Source organism: Hesperophylax consimilis, chromosome 3 (genome assembly GCF_061612785.1).
Source record: "Hesperophylax consimilis isolate HC1 chromosome 3, BYU_Hcon_1.0, whole genome shotgun sequence".
Lineage (NCBI taxonomy): Eukaryota > Metazoa > Arthropoda > Insecta > Trichoptera > Limnephilidae > Hesperophylax > Hesperophylax consimilis.
Window position 1 is genome coordinate 17,528,675 of NC_142838.1, and position 26,636 is coordinate 17,555,310.

A 26,636-nucleotide genomic window follows, 5' to 3' on the forward strand; every position below is an offset into this window, starting at 1 on the left:
AATTTTAATAATATGTTAATGAAATCCTCAACACGGGAGATCCCAATGAGTATATCATTATATCTATTTTTTTACAAAAAATAAGATAATAAAACACTTATTATTATGTAATAACGTAACATAATGGGTAATAATGTAATTATTTCGATGTTTTTAAAATACTTAGGTAGGTTCCGACTTAATTAAGTAATTAATTTTTGTCATCCTCTTTATTAAAAATGTCATGGATTGACTGCAAGTTTGGTAGTATACGCAGCTGATCGTTATTCGATTCGCTAGGGCTGGCCTAACCAAAGTTGTTAAAAAAATACCCTGTATTCTATTATGTAGGTATTAGATACATTCTCATTCAATTAATAAAATAAAATGTTAATTAAAAATGTATCATTACATGCAGATCTACAGATAGGCACTGGGTGCGGAGCGACTTTTATTAATTCCGTTTAAATTTAGATGCACGATGCATTCGAAGATGTTACTTTTAATTTTTTTGTTTAATTCTTCAGCTTCCTAACAAGAACCAAAATATCACAAATGTAATTCATCCTCCTATTCATACAGGGCCGGCCATGAGCCAAGCGGCGCTAGGCGCTAGTAAAAACCTCAATGGCGCTGTATTATAGGTATTATCAGCTGCTTGATGCATAGACTAATATTGAGTATAGGTAATACATTAATGGCTTGACGGCTTGACAAGACTGGTTGACAAGTTGTAGAGAGTAGAGATTTGTTTTTGCTTGACTTTAGTTGGTCGATTGACTAGGTAGGTACGATTATTTTTTAAATTACAAATCGTGGAATGACTACCTTTAAAATTAAAAGTTTCGAAATTGTTGCCAAGGCGGGTATCGTAAGATAAGAAAGAAAGACGCTGGTAGTTTACACTCCCAGTGATGTCAGAGATATCTGCGTTTAGGTAGGTACCCAGTATATCATTATTAGCCATTTTTATAGAGTATCAATTAAAATAACATATTAATTAGATTCTTCAATCAAATAATTTTTTTAAACAATTAATAATATCTTACATAACATTCAATCAACAAATTTAATTATCCAGTCAATAGAGAAATATTCTTGGGTCTAACTGGGCAGCTAATATATTTAACTATTGATGCTTAAAAATAATAAAGGTACAGTATAATTATAGTTTAGTAAATAATTACGCAAGTATAGTTACAAAAATATCCAGTAAAATACTAAGATATCAGACAATAAATTAATATAATACATTTATTATTATCAAGTTTAATTTGTAGAACTTAATTTAAATTTAAATGACAGTGGAATATATCTGAAAACACTGGCAATAATTAAATCAGGTAAATTATTAAATTGCTTTGGGTCTTTGTAATGGTTTTGTGCAGCTTTCGTTTCGCATCTAGGAGCATACATATTTCCAGGTGTTCTATGTCTGGCCATTATACCTAGGTATATGTAAGATTTTTTTAGTGAACAACAGAGAACTTTTCAAAGAATTTTTCTATTTAATAAATAATAATAACAACATTTGTTTTTTTCTTCTTTATTTTTCTAAATTTCCAATGTGGCAGCTCACGACTCACAACCCTACAGTTTTGTACCGCGCTATATGTATAAAAAGGTGGGCACATTGAGTAAGCGATGCCGAGCGCTGCGCTGCTGCTGTCGCTGAAAAATGTCTTAACGTTTCTTCTTGCGTCATAATATCAACTCTACCATATAGGTACCTCTGAGTAGTCCACTCATACTAATTTTAATCATTAACATACGTTTGCAACTGTTTAAGATGTGATGCAAAATAAACAAAAATGCTGCATGAACTTGCCAACCTACTCATTCTTTATCATTACGTTATGTATAGCAACCGAATATTTTATATTATTTCATGACTATTTACGTGGGAACAGCTGTTCGCGTTGTATTCAACGGCCATACAAGGCTGAAGCCCATGGTCGATGTTCAGGTTCGCGTTGAGGCGTCTACGGGTATATAAAATACACTAGAAAAAAATATGCATAGTAAAAAAGGTAAATTGGTAAAGTAAGCTCAAATTGAAATGAAATAAAAGTGCTTGCATGAAGGAAAAAAACCTTTTGGGAACAATTTCAACCCTATTAACCCTCGAATGTCCAATGTATAAGATATATTTATATATATAAGAGGGGAATATATATAAAAACCTTACCACCCGCACCTACCTATGCACCCCGTTTTCTTCCAACAGCACGGTAACAGACGAGCGGTATTTATGCAGACAGACGAGACAGCGCGTATCACGTAAAAAATATCATCGGACAGCAAAATAACATCATACATTTTACTCCAAATATAAGAATCGCCGAACATTTCGGGTGCGTGCTGACACTATTTTATTAAATAGGATACACCCTATATATATTTTCAATTATATTAAATTTCTCGCAATATCAAATATATTTGGTAGGTAAAATTTTTTTATTACGTAATCAAAGTTAATCAAATAGGTACCTACCTAACTACGATAAAAATTAGGGGCAGTCATTTTAGCACCTACTTTTTAAGTAAAATAATAAAAAATACAGGAATTCAAATTTTCCGCCCTACACATTATGTAAGTAAGAGCACGAGTTAAAAAATATCATTATTAAAAAGATGATATATTATTCTAGCAATATTACGCTCGGCCACATGCGTTCGCCTTGAGCTAGATGCGGCTCCAATGCGGCTCTGTCTAAGGCGATGGTAGACGAGCGACGAGGAACGAGGAACAAGTTAGCCGTTTACAAGGCGCAGGCGGATGGATTCCATAAAGCCCACACATCCATTCATCCTGACCGTAGAAAGCTACAATCTACAGTGTTCGCTGAACTGTGTAATAATAATATTGTTTACCTGCATATCTGTTTATAAAAAATAAAGATGAAAATTTTTCACTTCAACATCAAGCGGTATTCAAAAAACAGTGTTTATCAAAATATGTTTTTTTTATTGCTGAAAGTGCGCTTTTCTTCAACATAGTTTTTGATCATATTTAACATCATCTAATATACCATACAGACAAGGCGATTTTAGTTAATCAACACTCTGTTGAATGACACTTACTGAAAGCTAATCGAAAAGTGGAAACACCCTTTCAACAGAGTTGATCAAATTTTTAGTTGAGCGACCAAAGTTGAAAGCCCGTCTACTTTTGCCGTTCAAGTGTGAGTCATCGTTCGAGTTTTACACTGAATCGACACGTCTGAATGCATGTTTCAACTCGCTTGCGATTTTTAGTTCCTTGCGTCCTCTAGCGAAAGAAGACGTTTATATTTAGGAACATGGTATCTTCGTGAAAAAATGTCTGTAGTGGTCCGATGACATAATGTTCAGCTCTATTGATCTCTACCAAAGCGATGCCTGTCTTTGGGATCAAAAAGAAGAAATATTTAAAAATAAGAATGCGAATAATACAATATTATTTTAGAAATGGGAAACGTGGGAAATAAAATTTAAACAATCAGAACCATGTACAAGAAGGATTTAGAATAAGTATTAGTATTTCCAGAGTGGAAGATACTCTTAGTATCACCCTGGTGTAAGACCACCATTAAGAATTGAAACGTTGCTTGAAATGAAATGAGATCTGAATAGCCAGGAACTTATCCACCTTCCTCTTCGCCATCTCCTTCCTCTCCCCATTACTTTCAGCCTCACAACATACCCCAATTGGGGAAGCCAAAGTCTCACTGGCTCCAGACGGTGGGCAGCAGTTGGAGCTCTTCTGCGGTTTACTGACTTAAATTTTTGCTTTCAGTAGTAACTATGTTGAAATTAAATAATTTTATTATATATAAATGCGTATTATTGTTTACCCGTATTTCGTAAATTATTTCGATATTCTTCAGTATCTATCAATATTGTAATGCTATCTCTCTCCAAATAGTATTACATGCACTAATTCAATTCTTCTTAGACTCACGCACGCACGAATAATTTCAGTTGACGCCATCTTGATTATCAATATCGGTTCGAGTTAAACTGAACCGTCTGAACGAAATCTTGTTCTATAAAAGTCGTTCAACTAAAATCGCACCGTCTGAACCGCCATTAGTAAAAATATACCTGTAATACAACGTAATTATTCTAATATCAGCCTTTGTTTTGCCACTTAACCATGACCGCAGCCATATTTGTGTCTACAATATTTGTTGACAGTTTTAGGTGTCTATATCATATACCGCTGCCCCGGGAAACATTCCTCAAAACCTCACCCACAGGTCACCCGTGATTGGTTTATTTATGGGTCACCCCAACCCAAGTGGTTAGCTAAATTTGGTAACTTTGCAGAGGTGTCCGTAATCATGAAGAGAGGTTTGACCAGGTCCTGGCGGTGGACGCGTCTGCGTGGCGGGCCGGATTGGAAGTGAGATACTTTATCCACTCTAGCCGGACTATTGCCGGACTACTACTACCACTTGCACCGCGGTGAGAGGAACATCGTTTTTTTTAAATGTACACATCATCGAAGCCATTTTTAGTTAATTTATCAGAAAAACCAAAATAAAAATAATGTTAGAGAAGCACGCATATTTTAGCATGATTTAACTGACATGTTTCCTGTAAAGTGGCGGTTGACTATTAGAGAGAAAAAGGGGACGATCAGACATACTAAAAGGGAAAGGAATTCGGCTTAGAAAAGGGAAGGATCCAGCGGATTAAAGGGAAGCGATTCGGCCAAGAAAAAGGGAAGATCCGGCTCAGAATAAGGATCGTGTGTGGGGAAACTCAGTAGGGTTTATTAATGCTCAGTAGGATCGGCGTTGCTCGGCAACCTCCGCTTGCTATTCGGTGAGTCCAAAATCCACAGCGCTGAGTCAAAAAGCGGAGGCTCAGCTCGGTCGCATGTGGCGAATCCCCGCGCCGCCTCTGGGCTGGAGCCCCACAATACTTGATAAACCTACGTGATTCTGTGTAAAGAAGGGAGACAATCCATTCTTAACAGAGCGATTGCCATCTCTAATGCACAGGCGCAATGAGGACATGCTGAGTCTGTTCTACAAGTATTTTAATGAAGGCTGTTCTGAGGACCTAGCAGCATTGATCCCCGGTGCATCGGTGCACGTGAGTGAAACTCGTCGTATACGAGCGGAAACATAGTTGAGGTTGGCTTCATGAGAACGGGTCGCTTCTTCTACTCGTTTTTGTGTACGACGGCTAGTATGTGGAACGAGCTATCGGCATATATTTTCCTAATTCATATTATCTAGGCCTCTTCAAGACCCGAATAAATAAATCCTTTCATTCAGGCCCTCACAACGCTGCCCAACCGGGTGGCGACATAGCTCCCCTGAACTTACAATGTACATACGGGGCTCTCTTGTGAGGTGTCACATAAAATTTGAATCAAAAATAAAATAAAATAAAAAGCATGTTATTTATTTATTTTGTGAAAAAATTCTAATCAAATATTTTTGCCACATTATATTCGAAATAAAACCTGAACATGAAAATGAACTTTCCTAAATATTTCTACAGCGCTGATACAGGAGTACAATAATGAGTGTATATTATATAGGCCGAGTACGGAAAATTTAAGCAGGTACAATACAAGTTATCGTTGAGAGTGTTGTAAATTCAAGTAATAGTTGTTCAATAAATAATATATAATAATAAAAAGACAAGATAGGTACTTAGTATAACGATGAAGGTAGTAGCGGAAAAATATTAAGTAACATTGTTGATGTCAGTAAAATAAATATGAAATGTTTTTTGTTGAGCATTTTAGTATTTAGCAAACCTTTATAATGCCGAATTGGGTATTATACAGAACATAGCTTAACCTTAGTATAAGAATTAACAAGAACAGTTTGTTCTAAAGCAATTTTGTAATCAACAAACATGTGCCTGATTGGGAGTTTTGTGGAACATAGAAAGATTTATATAAAGATAAAGTGTGCATGTAAGTAAAATAAATTTTGTTGATCAGTTACAAATATTATAATAAATTGATTTTTAGTTTGGTCACTGAGTGGTGGCGGTAAACATCGATTGAACTATACTTATTACCTAGTTTGTGTAGCAGTTATTAGCAGACTTTGGAACATCATAGCGAGCAGTCTGTCTTGTCTTGTGCGTGGGTACACACAAAGTAAGCCATGGCGTCTAATCTTCCATTCGCTATTTTGATAAAACAAACTAAATCAGTCACTATGCGCCTTGATGATAAGTCGGTCAAGTTTGGTAAGTAATTCGACTGGAATTCCTAATTTATAATTAATAGTGAATCCTAAATCAATCGAAATAAATAGATGTTTCTTGTGGCAGGTAATTAAGTTGAAACCAAGTGATACTTTTTTAAACTTTTACCGTAATCAAAATCTCTATTAAAAAATAAATTAAACATAACATTGAGATATCTGACACTGGGAGTTTCATTGTCAAGTGTCCACTCTTTTATGATTTCATTACTTTTTTTATGTGAAACCGCACAAGAGCCCCAATTGCTCCCAACCGTCTGGGGCCAGTGCCACTATGGCATCCTCAATTGTGGTATTTTGTGTGGCTGAAGGTAGTGGGGAGAGGAAGGAGATGGCGAAGAGGAAGGTGGAGAAGTACCTGGCATTTCAGATCTGGTCACCAAACACGGCCAAAGCCATTTCAAGCAACGTTTCAATTTTGAATGATGGTCTTACACCAGGATGATAGTAAGAGTATCTTTCATTCTGGAAATACAAATACTAATCCTTAATCCTTCTTGTACATGGTTGTGATTGTTTAAATTTATTTTTTATGAAAATAATAATTAAATAAACAAATGATTACAAAAAATTATAATAAATAATTTTCGAATATTCGCAACTTATTTTTAAATATTTCTTGTTCCCATTGATAAGCATCGTTTTGGTAGAGGCCAATAAAACATAACGTAATGTCATCCGACCACTACAGACATTATTCTTCCACTTGTGACCTCATATACTCACCTTCTGGAAGAAGAATTCCTTTGAAGGCGAATCAGCTGTCACGCGTAATTATAATTGAACAGCAGTTTATAAATAAATTGATTTTTATAAATTAAATAACAATATCGTTGTATATAAAAAAATGAGATTCTATGTAGATGTCTATGGTTAGTCCAGTGTGAGTGGTTTATTTATGGTCCAGTTGAGAGTGCTTTGTTTATGGTCCAGTTCGTCATCTATGGACAGTATGGACATTTTTCTCGTTGATTGCTGATTGTCAAATGTCAACTTTTGAAGTTTGATGGAAGCGTGGTCCATTTCAGTCCATTTAACACGTTGATCAACTAATTTTAAAAAGAAAATGGATAAACCTTTATTTGAAAACGATGAATCAGATAATGAAGTAACATTTAAATCAAATTCTGAATATGCCAAGAAGTATAACACATTGCGACGTAAAGAAGAGTTGTTGAAATGTAACAAGATTAATTATTATACATTTTTAACCCATTCAAAATATCCCAGTTTCCCAGAACCACAATTATTCTTATATTCCCATTTAAGCCTCCAATTTTCCTGCAAAAAATCTATATTTTTCTAATATAAATGTACTCTCTTTCCATCCTATAATTATAGATCTGTAATATCCTATAATATATATTTTTAGTAAAAAATAAGTATGGCATGGATGCTGTCTTATCAGAGGATTCCAGCAGTTCTGAGGACGACGATGACAAAGTAATCTTCACTGAAGAGTTTGAACGAGATTTCTTCAAAACTTTGTCCTGTCTGAAGAAGAAAGATCCACGAATCTACGATCAGAATGTGAGATTCTTTGAAAAGGAATCTGTACCCAATAGAGCCACAGAACCTAAAAATAAATCTGACAAAGAAAAGCCAATCACAATTCGGGACTACAACAGAAAAATAATTGTTGAGAAACATGGAAAGTTCAGTGACGATGAAGGTAATTTTGCATTGTTTTTTTTTTTTAATATATACTTTGCTAATAACTTCCTCACTCTTACTGTGGATGAAATGTCAATGGCATTGCGAGTCACTTGGTTTGGCACATATGTGGGAACTGGATATTCTTCTTCGATATAAATGTACTTGTCAACTTTCAGAATGCTTTAGGCCACATTTCTACGTCGTGTGTCGCTATGTCGTCTTTTATTGATTTGACAGTAATAATAATGCAAAAATAAGCACATAACTCTACCATGAGTGCCGGATAGCGTAGGGAGTGTGGCGAACCCATCGCTCAGGGAGTGGAAACACGACCTGCAATAGCCATCCCAAGCTAAGGTGTGAGATACCGTGCCCACGGCTGAATGACACTGGGGAACAGTGTCACGAACGGTTCCTCCGAGACACAAGGTCGCATCTCGGAGTATACAGACCTTACCCCGGCATTCGGGGCTCTGCTGGGGTGGACCTTTTATTTCCCTAGATACTCGTGGGACCAAATATGGACTGCAAAAACAAAGACAACACTGACGAGGGACCTTTAAGGAACCTAGGGGGAGTGGAAGGAGGAGTTGAGGCCGCCTCGGTGGACTCATCCCTCTTGGGGCCTTTGAGGAACCAAGAGGAAGTGGAGAGGAGAGATGGGACCACCCTGGTGGACTCTTCCCTTGAGGGGCCCTCTGGGAACCGTAAAGAAGGAACCCCGACGGACGCAACGCGGCGGGATCCCCCAGGGGATCCAGACGTGGAAATGCAGGGACCATCAGGGGACCTGGAAAATAGCGCATGTCGGGATAAGGAAGGCCACTTTCACGGTGCGCCCTCCTAACACCGAGGAGCGTAAATAGGAGGAATGACCTAAGGATTAGGCAGTAATGGCTAAAAACTTACAGTTCATTCAAATAAACTTGCACCGCAGTCCGGCAGCGACTGCAGTGCTTAGCAGTAGAGTCACCCGGGACAGTGTGGACGTCGCGCTGATCCAAGAACCCTGGACTTATAGGGGGAAGGTCAGAGGACTAAACATGAACCAAGGTCTACTCTATTATAACGAGTCGGGGGACAGACCCAGGGCCTGTATTCTCATCAGAGGGATACCTGGCACACTGCTACCCGAACACTGCAGTAGGGACTTAGTGGCTGTGAAGCTACAGGTCACGCTGGACCAAAGAAGCAGGGAAGTAGTTGTGGCATCAGCATACATGCCCTATGACTCTGTGGAACCACCACCCTCAAGGGAAATAACGAGACTCATCCAGGACTGCAGGGAGAAGGGCAGGGAACTGATACTCGGAGCAGATGCTAACTCGCACCACACTGTGTGGGGGAGTACGGACATCAACAAACGAGGACAGGACCTCCTGGAATACCTGATGACAGTGAACCTTGAGATTCTTAATAGAGGTAGGGAACCCACCTTCGTTATAAGTAACAGACAGGAGGTGATAGACCTGACCCTAGGAACATTGAGAGTCTCAGGATGGAGAGTTTCGGACGAACCATCCCTGTCGGACCACCGACACATAGAATTTAAACTAGAGGGAGAAACAAGCAAAACGGGGACCGACACATATAGGAACCCAAAAGCAACTGACTGGACTAGATACTCGGAGGAACTAAATATAGGAATGACAAGATTCCCAGCTAAATACGGCTGCCCCGAAGAAATTGAGGACGCAGTAGAAGTACTGAGGGACTCAATGATAAGGGCATACGAAAATAGCTGCCCTCTGAAGACAAGTACCAGGGACAAAACACCGTGGTGGAGCAGAAGACTGCAGGAGCTACGGAAAATAGTAAGGCAAGCTTTCAACAAGGCCAAAAAGTCAGGAAACTGGGATGCCCACAAGCAATACCAGAAAGAGTACAAGGTGGCAATCCAGAAAGCCAAAACATGCTCCTGGGAGAAATACTGTGGGGAGGTGGAAACCATCCCACAGACTGCAAGAATCCAAAAAATTCTTGCAAAAGACCCAGGGGCAGCAAAAGGCCCATTCAAAAAATCTGATGGAGGATTTACCAACAGTTGGGAGGAGGAGTTGGAGGTACTGCTGGGGAAACATTTTCCCGGCTACAAAAAGTTAGAAGCAGATGACACCGGTCCACCACCAGCCCGAGTTACACGGGAAGGTAAGGACTGGGACACTGCGGCTAAAATAGTTACTCCCTCCAGAGTTAAATGGGCAATCAGAGGGTTTGACCCTTTTAAAAGCGCAGGAGAGGATGGAATCTTTCCGGCACTTCTACAGAGGGGACTAGATACAATCCTACTTCCGGTGACGAAGATCCTGAGGGCATGCTGTGCCCTCGGATACATCCCCATACCATGGCGGAAGACAAGGGTAGTGTTCATACCCAAACCGGGGAGAGCTGACTACGACCAACCAGGTGCATTCCGCCCAATTAGCCTCACCTCATTTCTTTTGAAGACAATGGAGAGGCTAATGGACAGGCACATAAGGGACGGGGCACTGAAAGAGAAGCCCCTCCACGAGTTACAATTTGCTTACCAAGCAGGTAAGTCAGTCGACGCGGCACTGCACAGGTTGGTGTACAAACTGGAGCAGGCACAAGCGACTGGGGAACTGGCGGTAGGGCTATTCCTGGATATAGAGGGAGCATTTAACTGCACCACTATTAAATCCATTGATGAAGCGGCAGAAAGACATGGACTCGACAAAACCACCAGAAGGTGGCTGAGGAACATGCTCTCAGGCCGGATACTTACGGTGACAAGGGGTGAGGTAAGCATCAAAGTGCTGGTGACACGAGGGTGTCCACAGGGAGGGGTCTTATCACCCTTGCTGTGGAGCCTGGTGGTGGACAACCTCATCCGGAAACTCAACAACAGGGGCCTATATACGCAAGGGTATGCGGATGACATTGCAACCATAATAAGGTGTTGGGATGCAGACACAACCCGAGGCCTTATACAGTCAACACTGGCAACAGTGGAAGAATGGTGTGAAGAAACAGGACTGTCAGTCAACCCAGACAAGACAGAACTAGTAATCTTTACGCGTAAAAGGAAACTAGAAGGATGGAGCAATCCAACCTTCTATGGAAAGGAATTAGAACCTTCTGACACGGTTAAGTACCTCGGAGTCATCATAGATGCCAAACTGAGCTGGAAAAACCAGGTGGAAACTGTAGGCAGAAAGGCCTGTGCTCTGATGTGGGCAACTAGGCGAATCTGCGGCAGAACGTGGGGTCTCAAACCTAAAATGATGCAATGGCTTTACACAGCCGTTGTAAAACCAAGGATCATGCACGCAGCCCTGGTCTGGTGGAGGAGAACAACACTGAAAACAGTGATGGTCACACTCAATCACATACAGGGACTTGCATGCAGAAGCATCACAGGAGCCATGAGAACCACTCCAATACTAGCCATGGGAGTGCTGCTGAACCTACCCCCACTAAACATAGAAATAGAGGGGGCGGCGATGGCGGCAGCCTACAGGTTACATTGCAATGGCCAATGGAGAGGAGAGTTGCCCAGAAACAGTCACACGGAGATAGGAATAAGACTGAGGGCAATTAGTCCGACGGCTGGGATGAAGCAGGACGGCAAGCAAGCCGAATACTTCTTCGGACAGCTGTTTAAAGTGACGTACCCCACAAGGGAGGAATGGGACTCGGTCCCAGGTCCAAACTCCAAACAGGAACTAATCTGGTTCACAGACGGGTCCAAGATGGAGGAAGGAACAGGGGCCGGGGTCTGTCTACAGGGATCTAAGAGGGAACTCAGTATACCTCTAGGAATGCACTGCACTGTGTTTCAAGCTGAGATGAAAGCCATCTTAGCCTGCGCACAGGAGAATATGAGTATCGGGTACAGAAATAAGAACATAAACATATGTTCGGATAGCCAGGCGGCCTTAATGGCACTGGAAAGTAACCGATGCGACTCCAGACTGGTGATGGAATGCAGGACTATCCTAATAGAACTGGCGACCATCAATAAAGTAACCCTGCTCTGGGTACCAGGACATAAAGGTATTGAGGGCAACGAGCGGGCTGACGAACTAGCAAGGAAAGGGGCGAAAGCACCACTTGCGGGATCTGAGCCGGCTGTAGGAGTAGCAGCTTGCCACACCAAACTACATATCAAGAGGTGGGTCAAATCCCAACACTGGAAGGAATGGAAGAAGGCACCCGGAATGAGGCAATCTAAAGTACTCATAAACGGACCGGACCCTAACCGAACCAGGCAACTACTCGATATGGACAGAAACTCACTGAGGGAACTGGTAGGACTATTAACGGGACACTGCCATCTCAGGAGACACATGCAACTGTTGGGAGTGGAAAACACCAACATCTGTAGGAAATGTGAAGAGGAGGAAGAGACTCCAATTCACCTATGGTGCCAATGTCCCGCTCTGCTGGGAATAAGGCTCAGATACCTGGGAAGACACAGTGTGGAACCAGAAGACATCGCCACATATCCAATGACAGCCCTAGTGAACTTCATAAAAGGGACCGGGTTACTGGCAAGGGAATGAGGTAAAATGGGAGATAGTACAATGGGCCTATGGCCTAAGTGCTCGCGGGGAACGTAAGTAAACCGCCTCCGACTTTAAAAAAAAAAAAAAAAAAAAAATGAGTGCCGGAAGTGCTGTGGCCGATAGGCACAATTTTTTTTTGTTACATACATTATTTTATATATAATAAAGCATTCTCTAATATATGGTACAACAAAACGCTCCCACTTTCAAAACAAGCATTTTTTCACTGGATTTAGCACAGTAAAAATGTTTGTAGCTTACTAAAATAAATCTAACAAAGTAAACAATGAGATTTTTGCTTTTCGTTTCACAAAGAGCAGCCGTTTAAAAATAGTAACAAAGTTACTACTGCGTCATTCGTCAATATGCAGTTCTTGTAGTTTGTTTTCTTTATTTTTTATTGTGAAAAACACTTATTTAGCTTTATGGAAGATATGATAAAATTTTCATATTTTCTTTAATATTTACAAAATTAATATTTTTTTATAGTATGAGAAACTATTTATGGTATATTAAATACTATTTTTATAAATATATAAACACATTATCTGGTAAAATGGTACAATTTACAAACACAGAATCAGCTCGGCGTTCCAAAGGTTAATGTATGTGTAGAAATTTTTAATTAACTTCAATAAATAAAAGATATATCAGGTTTTGATACTCACTTGGGCTTTTGAAACTGAACTGACCTGATATGGCTTCTTCAGAAACTCGCATCTAGATAATGCATGACATTCCAATCCAGACATTTTATGGGTGTTCCAAATTTTTATTCAATTATCACCATTCAGATATAAAAGGAAATCAGTAATTTTTCTTTTTTACGTTTTCTGAAGAATTGTGCCCCATATTTATTTTTAAAGAAAAACTTTTTGACCGAAGGAGATAGGGTCCCATTCGCTCAGTTGGTAGAGCGGTGCCCCGGCAAGGCAAGGGTCCTGGGTTTGAGTCCTAGATGTGACCGTATCTTTTGTGTTTCAGATTTTCATTTAGGAATCGCTAATATCTAATCCTGCCACAGACCGCTTTCTATGTAGACCACATTTTATATAGACCTCATTTTATGTAGACCGCCTTTTATCTGTTGTCTGATATTTTATGCATTTGACATACATGCGCAAGTCACATCCAACGTAGATATTGTTTTGACGTTTCATTTGATATCGATCATTTCAGCAGATTGTTATTATTGTTCAGTACGATAGAAAATAAGTAAAAATGCGACTGGTACCGTTCTATACTCTTAAGTATATGTCTTTCACAGTGTGACAGATTGTCTTATAAATATGATCCTTAGAAAACACTTTCGATATACATTTTTTATTTATCTCATATTCAAGTGCATTATGGATAAAAGTTAAGTATTAACAATTTAGTTGTTTTCAATTATAGTTATGAATTTTAGGGGGAGGGGATATTAAATTTGTGGTTGTATGTATATCTGGATGAAAAAGCTAAAAAAAATAGAAAAATAATTAAAATAAAAATTTTATCACAACACATTCGCTTACCCACTTGGACGTGTTATTTCACTAAACATTTGCTAGATAATAAAAAAATAATGTTGATTTCAATAGAATTTTGTTTTTTGGAGGTAAATCAACAGTGACCCGGTGCCTTTTATAAAGTTCACCACGGTTGTGTTTGGATATGTCTTCTGGTTCTACCTCAACTTCCATACAAAATACAGCGCCGATTAAAAATAAAACGTTGGCTTTTTGAGACTGGTGACATCACAGGTCATGTCCACAGATTCAATGCGTTTTCGAGAGACCAGAAAAATTTTAACTTTTAAATTTATTTAACTATTAAAACCATTGAATAAGGAATTTTCTTTAGTCATTAATTAAAACGAACTATAACAATACAAAATATACAGCTATGCTAGAAGGTCATTATTGTTTTAAAAAAATAGACTGCCTTTCCTCATTTTTAAACAAATGTTAGTAATTAACATACAATGGTTGCATACAATAATTACTTATTAACAATTGTTTACAATTTGATAAAAATAAGATAATCTAAAATGATCAGAAATAATATTGTGACATGAAAAAAATGATTTAAACATGGAATAAGTATGTTCAAAATATATATCAATATTTATATATTCGTTTGTTAAACTATGTAGGTCAGGGACTGGCCAATTTGCTTCTAAATTTATTTGTAAATGTTGACATTGTAAAAGGTACTTATGCCTAGTGTCGAGTAGGTTCTCTTATGTTCACTAGATTCAGGAATTTGCTACTAACGAACTCCGAATTTACAATTTTAAAATAAGAAGCTTCTTCGATCATTTTGTTATTTAATAAGTTGTTAATAAGACATTTTTTTAGGATTCGGAACCAGTCCTGGTATAATTATTTACGGGTTAGAAAAAATCGAATGCATATTTTTCTTAAAAACATATTTTGTGTTAGTTTTTTGGAAAAAAAGGGGTTGTTCAACATTTGTTGGCGATTCTTATGAACTTTCCACGTTTTAGGCATTCACATTAGTTTCCTGACTTTGTTATTTAGCGATAATACAACATTTTCTCACAAATCACTCCGTATTTCTCTGTAACATCGATTTAAAAAAAACGGGACAGCTAAATACTTGGGTGGCTGTAAGCACATGGCATGACAGCGGTGACCCATATTTTATTTTTGAAAAATAATGGCTCGTCATTGGTTGAATCCAATAAAGCGGGTTTTGATAGGTTCCTCTTAGCGATATAGCAGATTTCGTGTCTCACCCTGAGTTTTGATTGACATCATTTTTTGTCATGATATGGGGTCTTTTGAAACTGAATTTTAGGTTAGTCTTGTAGAGCGCAAAAATGTGAACAAGATCTCATACTCGGATCATTTTGTAAAAAAACGAATACATATAGAACTTATATGACTCGTACAACTATACTGTAACTTTACAAAATTAAACAATATAAAATGTTGTAGAAAACAATGAGGAAGACAACACTGAACGTCCAGTTTCCCCATCATACGTACAGGAGCAGCAGCAGATCAAGAAGATGTTCTCTTCGGCAATAAATGAGGATGAAGATGATTCTGAAGAAATAGGCGGTCTCTTTAGTAAAAAGATCAAATCCAAACAGGAGGAGGTATTGACATCACATTATTTGTTTTTTTCATTAAATAAATTGTACAATTTTTTAATTTAATTTAAATGTACAATTTTTTTGTAAATATATCAAAATTAATTTTCCTTGTTCTCTTCTTGCGATATGCGCAGCTTTGCAGCCTCATTAACCTTGTATGGTTAATATGTATTTTTAATTAATCCTTTAGGAAGAAGAAGAGAAAGGCTACAGGGATTGGATAGCTGGACAGGTGACTCATTTGACCAACGACTCTGACGAGAAAGATCTCAAACCTTTAAAAGATTTCTGGTCAAATCCGCTTTTGGAAAAAGATGAAGCATTCTTGAGAGATTATTTTTTAAATCAGAGGTAAGTCCATTTGAATATATACGTAGGTAGGTTATGTTATGTTTAGTGAAAAGGTCTAATAAGCTCGGCTTAGGAACTATTTACGTTTATACGGTTGCTATCAGGTAGTAATCCTGACAACCCAATGTGCTCATAACAACATTCCTGACTTTACTGTTAATCCGGTGGTTAGAGTTTATGATTGCTATATACCACTGAGAGCCTTACAATAGAACTTCCAGTTGCAGGATGGTATGTATGTTATATAATGCATACAACACAATAAATTGAATTGTAAAAGAGTTAAGAAGAAAGTGCTTTGTCCTATTTAACATAGTTTTTATTTTTAGGTTTAAGGAAACATCTGGCAAAAACAGGATTCCCAGCTACGATGAGATAGTTAAAGACACTGATGAAGAATTCTCAGAAGATGAGAAACTTGTTGGAGAGCAGGCGGAGTTTGAGCATAAATTCAACTTCAGATTTGAAGAACCGGACCAAGACTTTGTGAGACAATGATAAATAAAAACCTCTGTAAAAAATCTATCTATGTTTAAACTAAAGCAGAAGTCTGTTGGAAAGCAAAATATTTCAAACAGTGAGCTACAGTATGAATTAGCACAGCTTTTTCGATCTTTCATTTTTATCAACACAACTATTTTAAGCTTGCAACACCATGAGCTTTGAAATATCCATTTAACTGTCATCAAATAACACAAGAAGTCAGGCCAGGCCTTTCACAGAATTCGAACAATTCATCAAAATTAATTTTCAAGTTCTGTATTAAAATTCTATTATCACATCATTTTTGGCCAGCTGTTTCATATAACTGACATAAATAACAGAACTTGAATAGAACCTTCACAGAACTTGAAAATAACTTTGAAATTTGATGAGTTGTTCAAATTCTGTGAAACAACTGGCCCTCAAGGCGTCCGCAGACGTGAAACTTCAGTCGCGACAAAAGTTGGAAAACTATTCCAAAATTCATACAAATTCAAAGAAAGTATCCCAACTAAAAAGTCTCTCATGTGTGCACCTCCATAGACCTTAACCAGTGGGCTGCCGATGGGTCTCCGGAGAACATGCGAGCATTCTAATATTATCCTTGTTAGAATAATTTGCGATGCGATTTTGACCTTAATGCTTTGAAAAATGTATGAAAAACAAAATCAGCATCATTTGGGCTAATAAAACTTTAGGTTCCACTTTTGATTTTTATGAAAAAATATTTTTCTGTTTTATGCTCTGGCCTTCAACAGGTTAAACCAATGGTATGATTATATCTATCTGAATACCGCACAAGAGTCCCAATTGCTCCCAACCGTTTTTATGCTCTGGCCTTCAACAGGTTAATGGATCTTCATGCTGCAACTGTTGCAACGCAACTGTCTCCGCAACTAAAGTCTCTCGTCTGCGGATTCCCTTGTTGTTTATCCCAAATTTTTCAATTGTTCAATAAAAAAGATTGTTGAAGTCTACCGAGAGAAAATAAATTCCTGTTATATAAAATTGTATTATTTTGTATATTTTTCAGATAAAGCGATATCCGCGTACCTTGGAGCACTCTCTGAGGAGGAAGGACGATAAGCGTGCCAAGAAGCGGGCGGAGGTGAAGGACCGGAAGGTGGATGAGAAAAAGCGCAAGAAGGAAGAGATTGCACAGCTTAAAGCTCACAAACTAAAGGAGATTAAGGAGAAAATTGAGAAACTGAAGGAAATTACTGGGAACGACCAACTGGCATTTAATGTATAATATTTAATTTAATCTGTTAAAAACTCTCAATTAGATATCTAATGGAAAATTGAGAATTTCACAATTCGTATCCCGTTGCACGTAAACATTTTTCTTTTCTATCTGTTTTTCCAGTGCATATTTATTTATTTTATTTTAGATGCCCAAGGGAATTGTACATTCTATGCAGTATATCTTTTTTGAGAAATTACAACAAAAACAATAATAAAATACACAATGGTTAAAAAATACAAAAAATATAAATATTATGTAACAAAAATAGATTATCTGCCAATGTACCAATTCAATTATTCACTTACCTCCAATTCAATTACCTCAACACAGGCTTGTCCTAGTGAGGTTAAAAATTATAACTTAAAAAACAGATGCAATGTAAAGAAACGATAAATAAATAAATTATTAATAATACTGTATAAAATTGTTGCTAAAATAATTTATAAACTACCAAAGTTTGCCTAGTTTAAATAATTGTCAAGTACATCATTTAAATATTTGTTACCAATGTAATGTGTAAACGTTGTATTGTGAAATGCAGTTGGAATGAGATATTTCTTTTTTTTGGATCATTAAAATGGCAATGTTTCAAATGCAAAAATATAAACCATTATTTAAAAAATATTTATATTTTCAGGATGAAGACATTGAAGGTGATTTTGATCCTGACACCCATGATCGGAGAATGAAAGAATTGTTTGACGGAGGCTATTATGAAGATGAAGATAACATGAAACCAAAGTTTCCAGACATGGACGATGAATTAGGACTAGGTAAAACTCGCTCCTCACTCCTTCCTGTCCTGCTCCAATCTCCAAAATAAATAAATCCATTATACATACATAGTTTATCCACCTCTTCTTCGCTCTCCTCCTGGGTCGCTTACACTGGGACACCCACATAGTCATGACTTTTGGTGTCCTGTCATCTGTCGTTCTTTCTATATGTCCAACTTAAGAAAAATTATGTTTTCGAAGTAAGAAAATATATAAACTTTGACTGTCCAACTAAGAAATTCCCATTTTAGGACAGTCAAACTGAAAATATATTTTTATATTAAAAGAAAGACAAACATTCCCGGATTACGAATAACCTGACAATATTTGAAAATCTTCTACTACCACCACAGCGCCTGGGTGGGACCCAAACGCAACGCCAACTCAGCCACTGACCTTCCTTACTTCATAATATATTACAATATAGGTACATAGCTGACAATTTTCGCAATATTTTAAAGGTACACCGCAATATAAAGCAGCAATAATCGCAAATACAATAGCTCAATGAAGGCTGATCAAAAAAATATTAATAATTATTTTTTTTAAATCTTTGCGCTCCAACACAAAAATACTCCAATCAGTCTCTGCTCCTTTGGAATAAAATATGTTTTTTTTGTGGTGCACTCTCCCATGTGAGGTTGGCAATCTTCAATATTATAGCGATTTATTAATTTAATCCAGATGACTGGGATGCCTGGGATGCTGATGAGCCGGAACCAAAGCCAAGCACCAGCACCACTACCACTGCTGGGGAACTGCATTGTGAAGATGAACATTTCAATGTAAGAATATCTATTATACTATCCTAACATAGTCGATTCCGCTTGATCGGGAAACATTTTGTCCCAAATAAGCGGCTTTCCCAAATAAGTGAAGTTTAAGGTACTTCATTTATTACTTTGTGAGCTTTTTTATATACTTATTCGAGTACTGCCGAATGTGTTTTTAAACTTTATAAAATATGTATATTTAATTACTGAAAAATAATTATTTAATTAATTAAATATATACATATGAACATGAAAAAATATAATAATCAAATAAGTTACAAATAAATGAAAAATCATGAACAAACATTATGTCATATTTTAATATGACTTAATGTTTCTTGACGGAATAAATTCTTACTATTACTATTAATAAAAGTAACCCAAAAAATGACTTCCAACACTTTCGGCAGTGAACTCTGAACTGGAAAAATTTGTGTTGATGGATGTCGGTGGACGGAGAACAGCCGGCGTGCCACGTGATTGAAGTCCACCGTATTACTGCCGAACGAACTCAGAACTCCCATAGCACGGCGCATTCCCTCCCCTCACCCACGCCGCAAACTGCATGCCCACCTTTATTAAATATTATTAACTAAAATTTGTATACTGAGACATGTTTTCCATCGACTTCAAACTGGAATTTGACCCAATATAACAGTATGGTGTTCCAGATAACTGAAGTAAATTAGTACTAGTTTCTTTATTTGGTTTCTGTTCCTCGGGTTTTGGCCCAAATAACCGGCTGTCCCAATAAATCGGTGTACCAATGATGCGGAATCGACTGTATATCTTATCCTAAGATTTAGATTTTGTGATGTATTACATACATCATCAATCTTCGTAAAAAAAAGTTCATAAAAATATTATCATTTTTTTTTCTACCATATAAGTACAAATACATGAAGGAAGTCAGCAGGAGACAGGTCGAAGATGAGACGTTTCCTAGAGCCAGGACGCTCCAGGTGTGTGTTGTAATACCGAAGACAATAATCATAAAGATGTTGTTATTAAATTTATTTATTTTCAGATGGACTGTGAATACGATCCGGATGCAGCCGGCAAAACAACGCTCCTGGAAGAATTGAAAGAAGCGACTGAAGGAAAACGAAAACGCCGCAAAAAGAAGGGCAAGTTGGTGGAGGCCCTCGAGACCAAGAAACCCACGTTTGATTCGCAGTCGGAGCAGACTTACTCGCAGTACCTCGATGAGTACTACAAGCTGGACTGCGAGGATGTCATAGGAGATATGCCCTGCCGGTTCAAGTACAGACAAGTGCCTGCTCTTGATTACGGGCTTACCACTGCCGAGGTAATCATTTATGCTAATGTCCCCTATTTTAACCCTCATCACATTTGACGTTGTCACAAATTTACAATTTTATTTGTATTTAGCAATATGTATTTATTATTTTTTGTATTACAACCAGAGATGTGCTTTATTTCAAATAAATCCATTTCAAATGGAAATGCAAAATGGGTATTTTCCATTTTGCATTTTAAATGCTTTTCTAAAAACCATTTTGCATTTTGCATTTTAAATGCTTTTTTCAATGCATTTTCTATTTTAAATGCTTTTTTGCAACATTCTTCCTACTATCTCTACTCATCCTTTTTTCATAAGCCCCAAATATCAGTCGGTCCTACCTCGCTATGAGAGATAATTTACATTTGTCAAGTTGCTCCTTGGTAGGAGCCCTGGCAATTGAGTGATACCATTACAAAAAATACTGATTCAAATACTGAACATGGGGCCATGACGCTGTAATATTAAATGTTAGATAGCAGTTTCTATTTATTGTTATCGAGTTTAATTTGTAGAACTCCATTTTAATTTTATTTTTTTATTTATTCAATAATATTGTTATTGGGTTTATAAAAACAGTTTATTTTTAAACAAGTTCTGTGTAATTATTATTACGCGTAACAGTTTGATAATGCCTTCAGAGGGCGAAACAGCTGTCACGCGTAATAATAATTACACAACAGAACTTGTTTAAAAATAAACTGTTTTTATAAACCCAATAGCAGTTTCTATGTTTTTACGTTGGCAACATTAGTCCCGCGCAAATTTTTTGTGGTCTCATAATCTGTAGTCGTGGTGTTTTTGGATTTACCATCATGTAATATGTTTGTTCTACTTTGATATCCATTATTAAATGACAAAATTGTTTAAAAATTCTATAATTATTTTAATTGTTTGACCTGAGAAACTATTTTGCATTTTCAATGCATTTTGAAAATAGGTATTTTGCATTTTGCATTTGAAATGCTTTTCTAAAAACCATTTTGCATTTTCAAATGGAAAAGTTTTGACCCATTTCCATTTTGCATTTCAAATGGTTTTGGGTACCCATTTTGCACATCTCTGATTACAACATTATCTTATTTATTCCAGATCTTCATGGCGGATGATGATGAATTGAACCGATGGTATCCTTTGAAGAAAACTCTGGAATTTGGTCAGGAACATAGACAAAAGAATGATCAAAAAATACTGGAGGCCAAAGCACGAAATCTTCAGTTGAAGATGAAAATTCTGCCCAGTCTTTTCAAACCACAAAATGAGTAATTATATTTAAATACTAATTATATATTATGCTTTTTTTATGAAACCAAACAAGTCGGGGAATTACTAAATAATAATTTTAAAAATCTACCTGTCCAAAATACATGTAGGATCATTTTTTTTATTTATTACTTTGTTACAGCCATGAGGAACAGTCAGCTCCAAAAGAGGAAAGTGCAACTAAAAGAAAAAGAAACAAAAAGAAGAGGAAGAAAGACAAAAATCATCCCTCTGAAAATGGTGCCTCAACTAGTCAACAAGTAGGAAATGAAAAGAATAAAAAGCTTAAAGAATCCAATGAAGCAAACGGACAAACTTCTGAAAGACTCTCCAAATCAGAACGAAAGAAAAATAAAAATCCTTTACTGCAAATTGGTAATTCCGTGACTGAAAATGGTGAAAATAAAAAGGATAAGAAGCCGTCCGTAGAAAGCGAACACCTAGAAAATGAATCCATGGAATTTACAGAAACTCCCCTCAATTCTGAAGAAACAGTTCAAATACCAGAAGTGGAGAAAAAGAAAAGGAAAAGAAACAAGAAGAAAAAGCCTGACTCTCTTAATTCAACAGCTGAAGCCCCCCCGGAAATATCTAAAGAAATAGTTGGTAAGAAGAGAAAATCTGAGAAGCAAGACACTCCAGCTGAAGGTGAGGACTCGTCTCCCAAGAAGAAAAAGAAACATCAAGACAATGTTGAAATGAATAATGGTGAACAAAGTGTGAAGAAAAATAAAAACAAGAAGATAAAATTCAATAAACCTGAAAACCTTCATAATGCCCAAGAAGATAGAAAGCCTGATCCAATGAGTACCCTTTCGGATGGACGCCTCAAAGCTTATGGGCTGAATCCTAAAAAATACAAGAACTTCATGAAATTCAAGAAGTATTAAGATGCAGATATTTGTGTATGCAGAGGAAAGCAATTTCTTATTGAGGTGAACTCATTTGAAGCCATGTCCATATTGTCCATAGGTGCTATATTGAAACATTGGTCATATACAATTTGGGAATTCAAAATGTGATTGAGAGTTATCAGTGTTTATGCATCAGTTATTGCTCAAACAGTTCTGCTCATACCAACAAACTTAAGTCACATTAGTTGTTAAATAAGTTTCTATAACAAGCAAATAAGCATATTTTAACTTACTCTGACACTATCACAAAAATACCTTTGTTTACTGTATCTGCAGAGCAGCAAATCAGAAAAAGCTATAAAAGGCATCTGCCTGGTCCTAATTAAACATAATAGTACCTGGTACCACCATTATTCCCATTCTGAAATTAAAGCCTAGTTTTGTAAACTGAAGTTAATGTCAGTGGTGGGCCATTTAGTGATGTTTTATTTGTAAAAAATGTATGTATTTTAGCGTATTACAAAACAAAAATCGTTTCTCACAAATCATTACAGACAAAACAAAAACTTACGAATCTCTGGTGCGATAACTGTAAGGATGTATTTATTGCCTACATGACTACATGCAGGTTTAAATATAGTTTCCTTTTGATTCTTCCACACAAAAAACAAGAATTGATGGGGAAATCTTGGTTCATATTTTTAAATACATATACATATTATAGTTGGGACCCGCACAAAGAGATTGATATAAAATTTTTATATAAAAATATTGGACAGCCATGCCTTTTCCGCTATTCAAGTAGGACCGGCGTAAAAGGTAGAACTACCCTTTCAGCCAGTTAATTGTGAAACCACATAAATTAATCGAATAAATTTTACTTGCACACCGTCGGGATTGGTAGTTCCAGAATCTTACCCCTCCAACAAGGAGGCCATCAAACTAGTACACATAATTAGATGTCATCATTTATTATATCTGGACTAAGTTTTATTTTCTACATCAAATAATTTTGTGTAAATATTTAAATATACATAATATTGTGAATTTTGATTAATCATAAACCATAATTTTCTTTTAAAAAAGAATACATTTTATATATATTCTGAATTTTGATTAATCATAAACCATAATTTTCTTTTAAAAAAGAATACATTTTATTTCCTAATTAAATATTGTTGATATTTTTTAGATTTTGCATTATTTTTTTTTATTAAATGCATTCTTCATATTCCTCTGCAGTTTTATTGAATTAACTTGTTTTTGGACTTTACTTGGGTATTTTCTGGAGAATGGTGGATAGGTGACTTAACTTTAAAAATTAATTTGGTGCCCACCAGAGTGAATTGTTTTAATAATTGTAACTGAATAAAACTTTATACCTCATTATGATTCCGGTGAGAAATATTGTAAAAGTCCTATTCAAGTTCTGTTATTATTTCATCATAGGTTCATTGTTTCACAGTACTTGAATAGGAATTTCACACTTCGTTTCAACAAGTATGTTGAGTGCCAACGTATCTTTATGGAAATGTTCAAAAAATCGTTTCTCTGAATATAACTATCTATTCTGGGGAAACTACTTATGGTAGATTATAGACTATTTTTATAAATATATTAACACATTATTATAACAATTTTCATTGTTAAGATGGTACAATTTACAAAAACATTCAACTTTGCGATTTGGAATCCACATGAGGTAGGAACGGATATCTCTAAAGGATTAGCGTGGAATACTGTTTTTACCATGTTTCAAATGTTACGTATAATAAAATCACGGGAGTGTTATCTAGTTATCTGGTAAATCTAGTGCAATTTTCATATTTGTTACGTTCTGTCGGACATTAGTGAAGTGGAATGTTTATTAGAGCAGTGAGCTCTTTGCGAGCTCATTGGTCGCGCGATTATGCCTCACTTTCCAACGCTATTATTGGTGATCAATTATAAGTCAAACCAATCATCGCGCACTATTGTTAAAAACATGTCGCAATCTGTTCAAATCAATTCTGATGATTTCACCGAACTCGTCTCCATAAACTCAGCAGGAATTTTAAAAGAAACTCAAAATGCCCTAAAAACACTACCAAGGTACCTCGGGAAACACAAAGGTTCCCAAGGAGCAACAGCTGAAGGTTGCCAATAATATAGCCTACGTCCTGGGATCTGTTTGTCAACTTATATTGAAAAGTGAAACTTGCCGAGGTGAACTTGCCTTAGCGAAAGCGCGAAACAAAGTAATACTAGCAGAAAAGATGGCGATAAAACAGGAAAACAAGCAACTCAAATCCAAAATAATTCAGCTAGAATTAGACCTTGGCCGGGTGATGAAAAGAGTGGCAGATGCTACAGAGGCGAGTCTCTTTTATTTATTTATTTAATATCAACGGTATAAATATACCATAAACAATGATAACATGTCACAGTTAAAATCGTAGAAATATTTAAAAAAAGAATTACAAATATATGTGGCATTTGATTGTGAAATGACATTAGAGAGTAAGTAAGTAAACAAGAGATACAAGTACATAAGTTTCTATAGTGCAAATAAGGTAGAATTAGATTAAATTAATATTGATTGAAAAGATTTGATAGCATAGCCCTCTTGTACCTACCTTGCGTGCAGTTAAATAGATTTAACCTTTTGCTGAGGTTGCGAGGAAAAAGTGAACTTACCTCCGCCATTATCGCGTTCGGCCGTCCCCATAGGAAAACCACAGTTATCCGTTTGTTTCTTTCCCAAATTACCATCGATGGAAGACAGCGAGGAAACGAAAAAAATAATCAGGGTAGCACTGAAGTTATCTCAGCTAGGAGTGAGAATTACCAGAGTGAAAAACATTATAAACAAAGGCGTCATTATCCATACGGCTAGTGCTGTGGAACAAGAGAGGCTACTAAGGTCAGAAATCGTAACCGGATCCGTGACCCATAGCGCCCGACTCCCAACAAAAAGGCTACCAAGGGTCATCTTCTTTAACGTTCCAAGAGAGTTGTCTGATGAAATTTTTCTCGAGTGTGCACTAAATGGGATAGAAAACATTGAGGAGACAAACTAAACAATCAAACAATGTAAACTCAGTCATCTAGCTGGCCCCCGAACTGGACCTACATGCCATAGAATCTATGTGGTCCCCACACACCTTAGACATGCACTGGTAAAGCAAGGACGCATATTTGTTGATTGGACAGTGGGTGGTGTTCGTGATTTCATTGGGTTAACTGTGTGCACAAAGTGTCAGATGATAGGACATTCCTACAAATTCTGCAAGGAGACGACGAGATGTGAGCACTGTGCCAGGGAAGGACATACCAGTTAGGCATGCCCTTTGGCTGCAGCGGAGCCAGTCTGCATGTCATGTACGAGATTTCACAAGCCCGCAAACCACCGGTCCGGAGATAAAGACTGTCCGGCTTACAAGGCAGTCCTTCAAAAGGATCTATTATTGATTTTGACACCTCAGATATAAAATATGAACGGATTCAAATGTTCGAAGTATGTAAGTATGTACAAAATTTGCAAACCCTCTAAACTCTATTATAAAACAAATTGTATCACCTAATATATATAGACAAAGACACAATGTGCAATTATTATATTCTGCTGAGGGCCTGCTCCCAATAAAAGGTATAATCTAGTTCCTTACCATTTAGGATAACTGGTAAGATAGTACTTACGAGGGAACGTTTTTAAGTTCACGGAATGGGGTGGTAATTAGTGGAAATAAAAATCCAAATTTACTTTTCCTTTTCAATATATTTACCAGCTACCCTAATACATTTTTCGGATCTTTCAATTAACACATTCACTGCGACGTATTTTCTAAAACATTCACTGGATGCTGCAAATTACACCAAATTTAAATAAAGAATAAAACTGATACAAATTCATCTTTTCCTAACTAACTAACGATGCTCATGAGGTTTTCTTATCTGCGACGTATTTTCTAAAACATTCACTGGATGCTGCAAATTACACCAAATTTAAATAAAGAATAAAACTGATACAAATTCATCTTTTCCTAACTAACTAACGATGCTCATGAAGTTTTCTTATCATTTACCGTATTATATAATCCGTACGCGCTAGGCGCGTTCT

The 26,636-nt window shown here is 36.8% G+C and overlaps 1 protein-coding gene across 1 annotated transcript; it reads left to right on the top strand.

Annotated features, from left to right (window-relative positions):
• Nucleotides 1-7,166: 7,166 nt before the first annotated feature.
• LOC149425051 (protein KRI1 homolog) lies at nt 7,167-23,768 on the top strand. The gene is made up of 11 exons (XM_089648770.1): nt 7,167-7,381; nt 7,573-7,872; nt 15,328-15,491; nt 15,679-15,839; nt 16,169-16,325; nt 17,356-17,568; nt 18,206-18,341; nt 19,029-19,129; nt 20,145-20,426; nt 21,513-21,682; nt 21,826-23,768. The coding sequence occupies exons 1-11, from the start codon at nt 7,267-7,269 to the stop codon at nt 22,571-22,573; spliced, it is 2,547 nt and encodes an 848-aa protein (XP_089504896.1). The 5' UTR covers nt 7,167-7,266; the 3' UTR covers nt 22,574-23,768.
• Nucleotides 23,769-26,636: the final 2,868 nt, after the last annotated feature.

Bases quoted from the DNA above. Each gene is read 5' to 3' on its own strand.
- LOC149425051 (XM_089648770.1), top strand. From the start codon at position 7,267: ATGGATAAACCTTTATTTGAAAACGATGAATCAGATAATGAAGTAACA. The intron at 7,382-7,572 runs GTAACAAGATTA...ATATATTTTTAG, and splicing joins TAAAGAAGAGTTGTTGAAAT to TAAAAAATAAGTATGGCATG. The intron at 20,427-21,512 runs GTAATCATTTAT...TATTTATTCCAG, and splicing joins ACGGGCTTACCACTGCCGAG to ATCTTCATGGCGGATGATGA.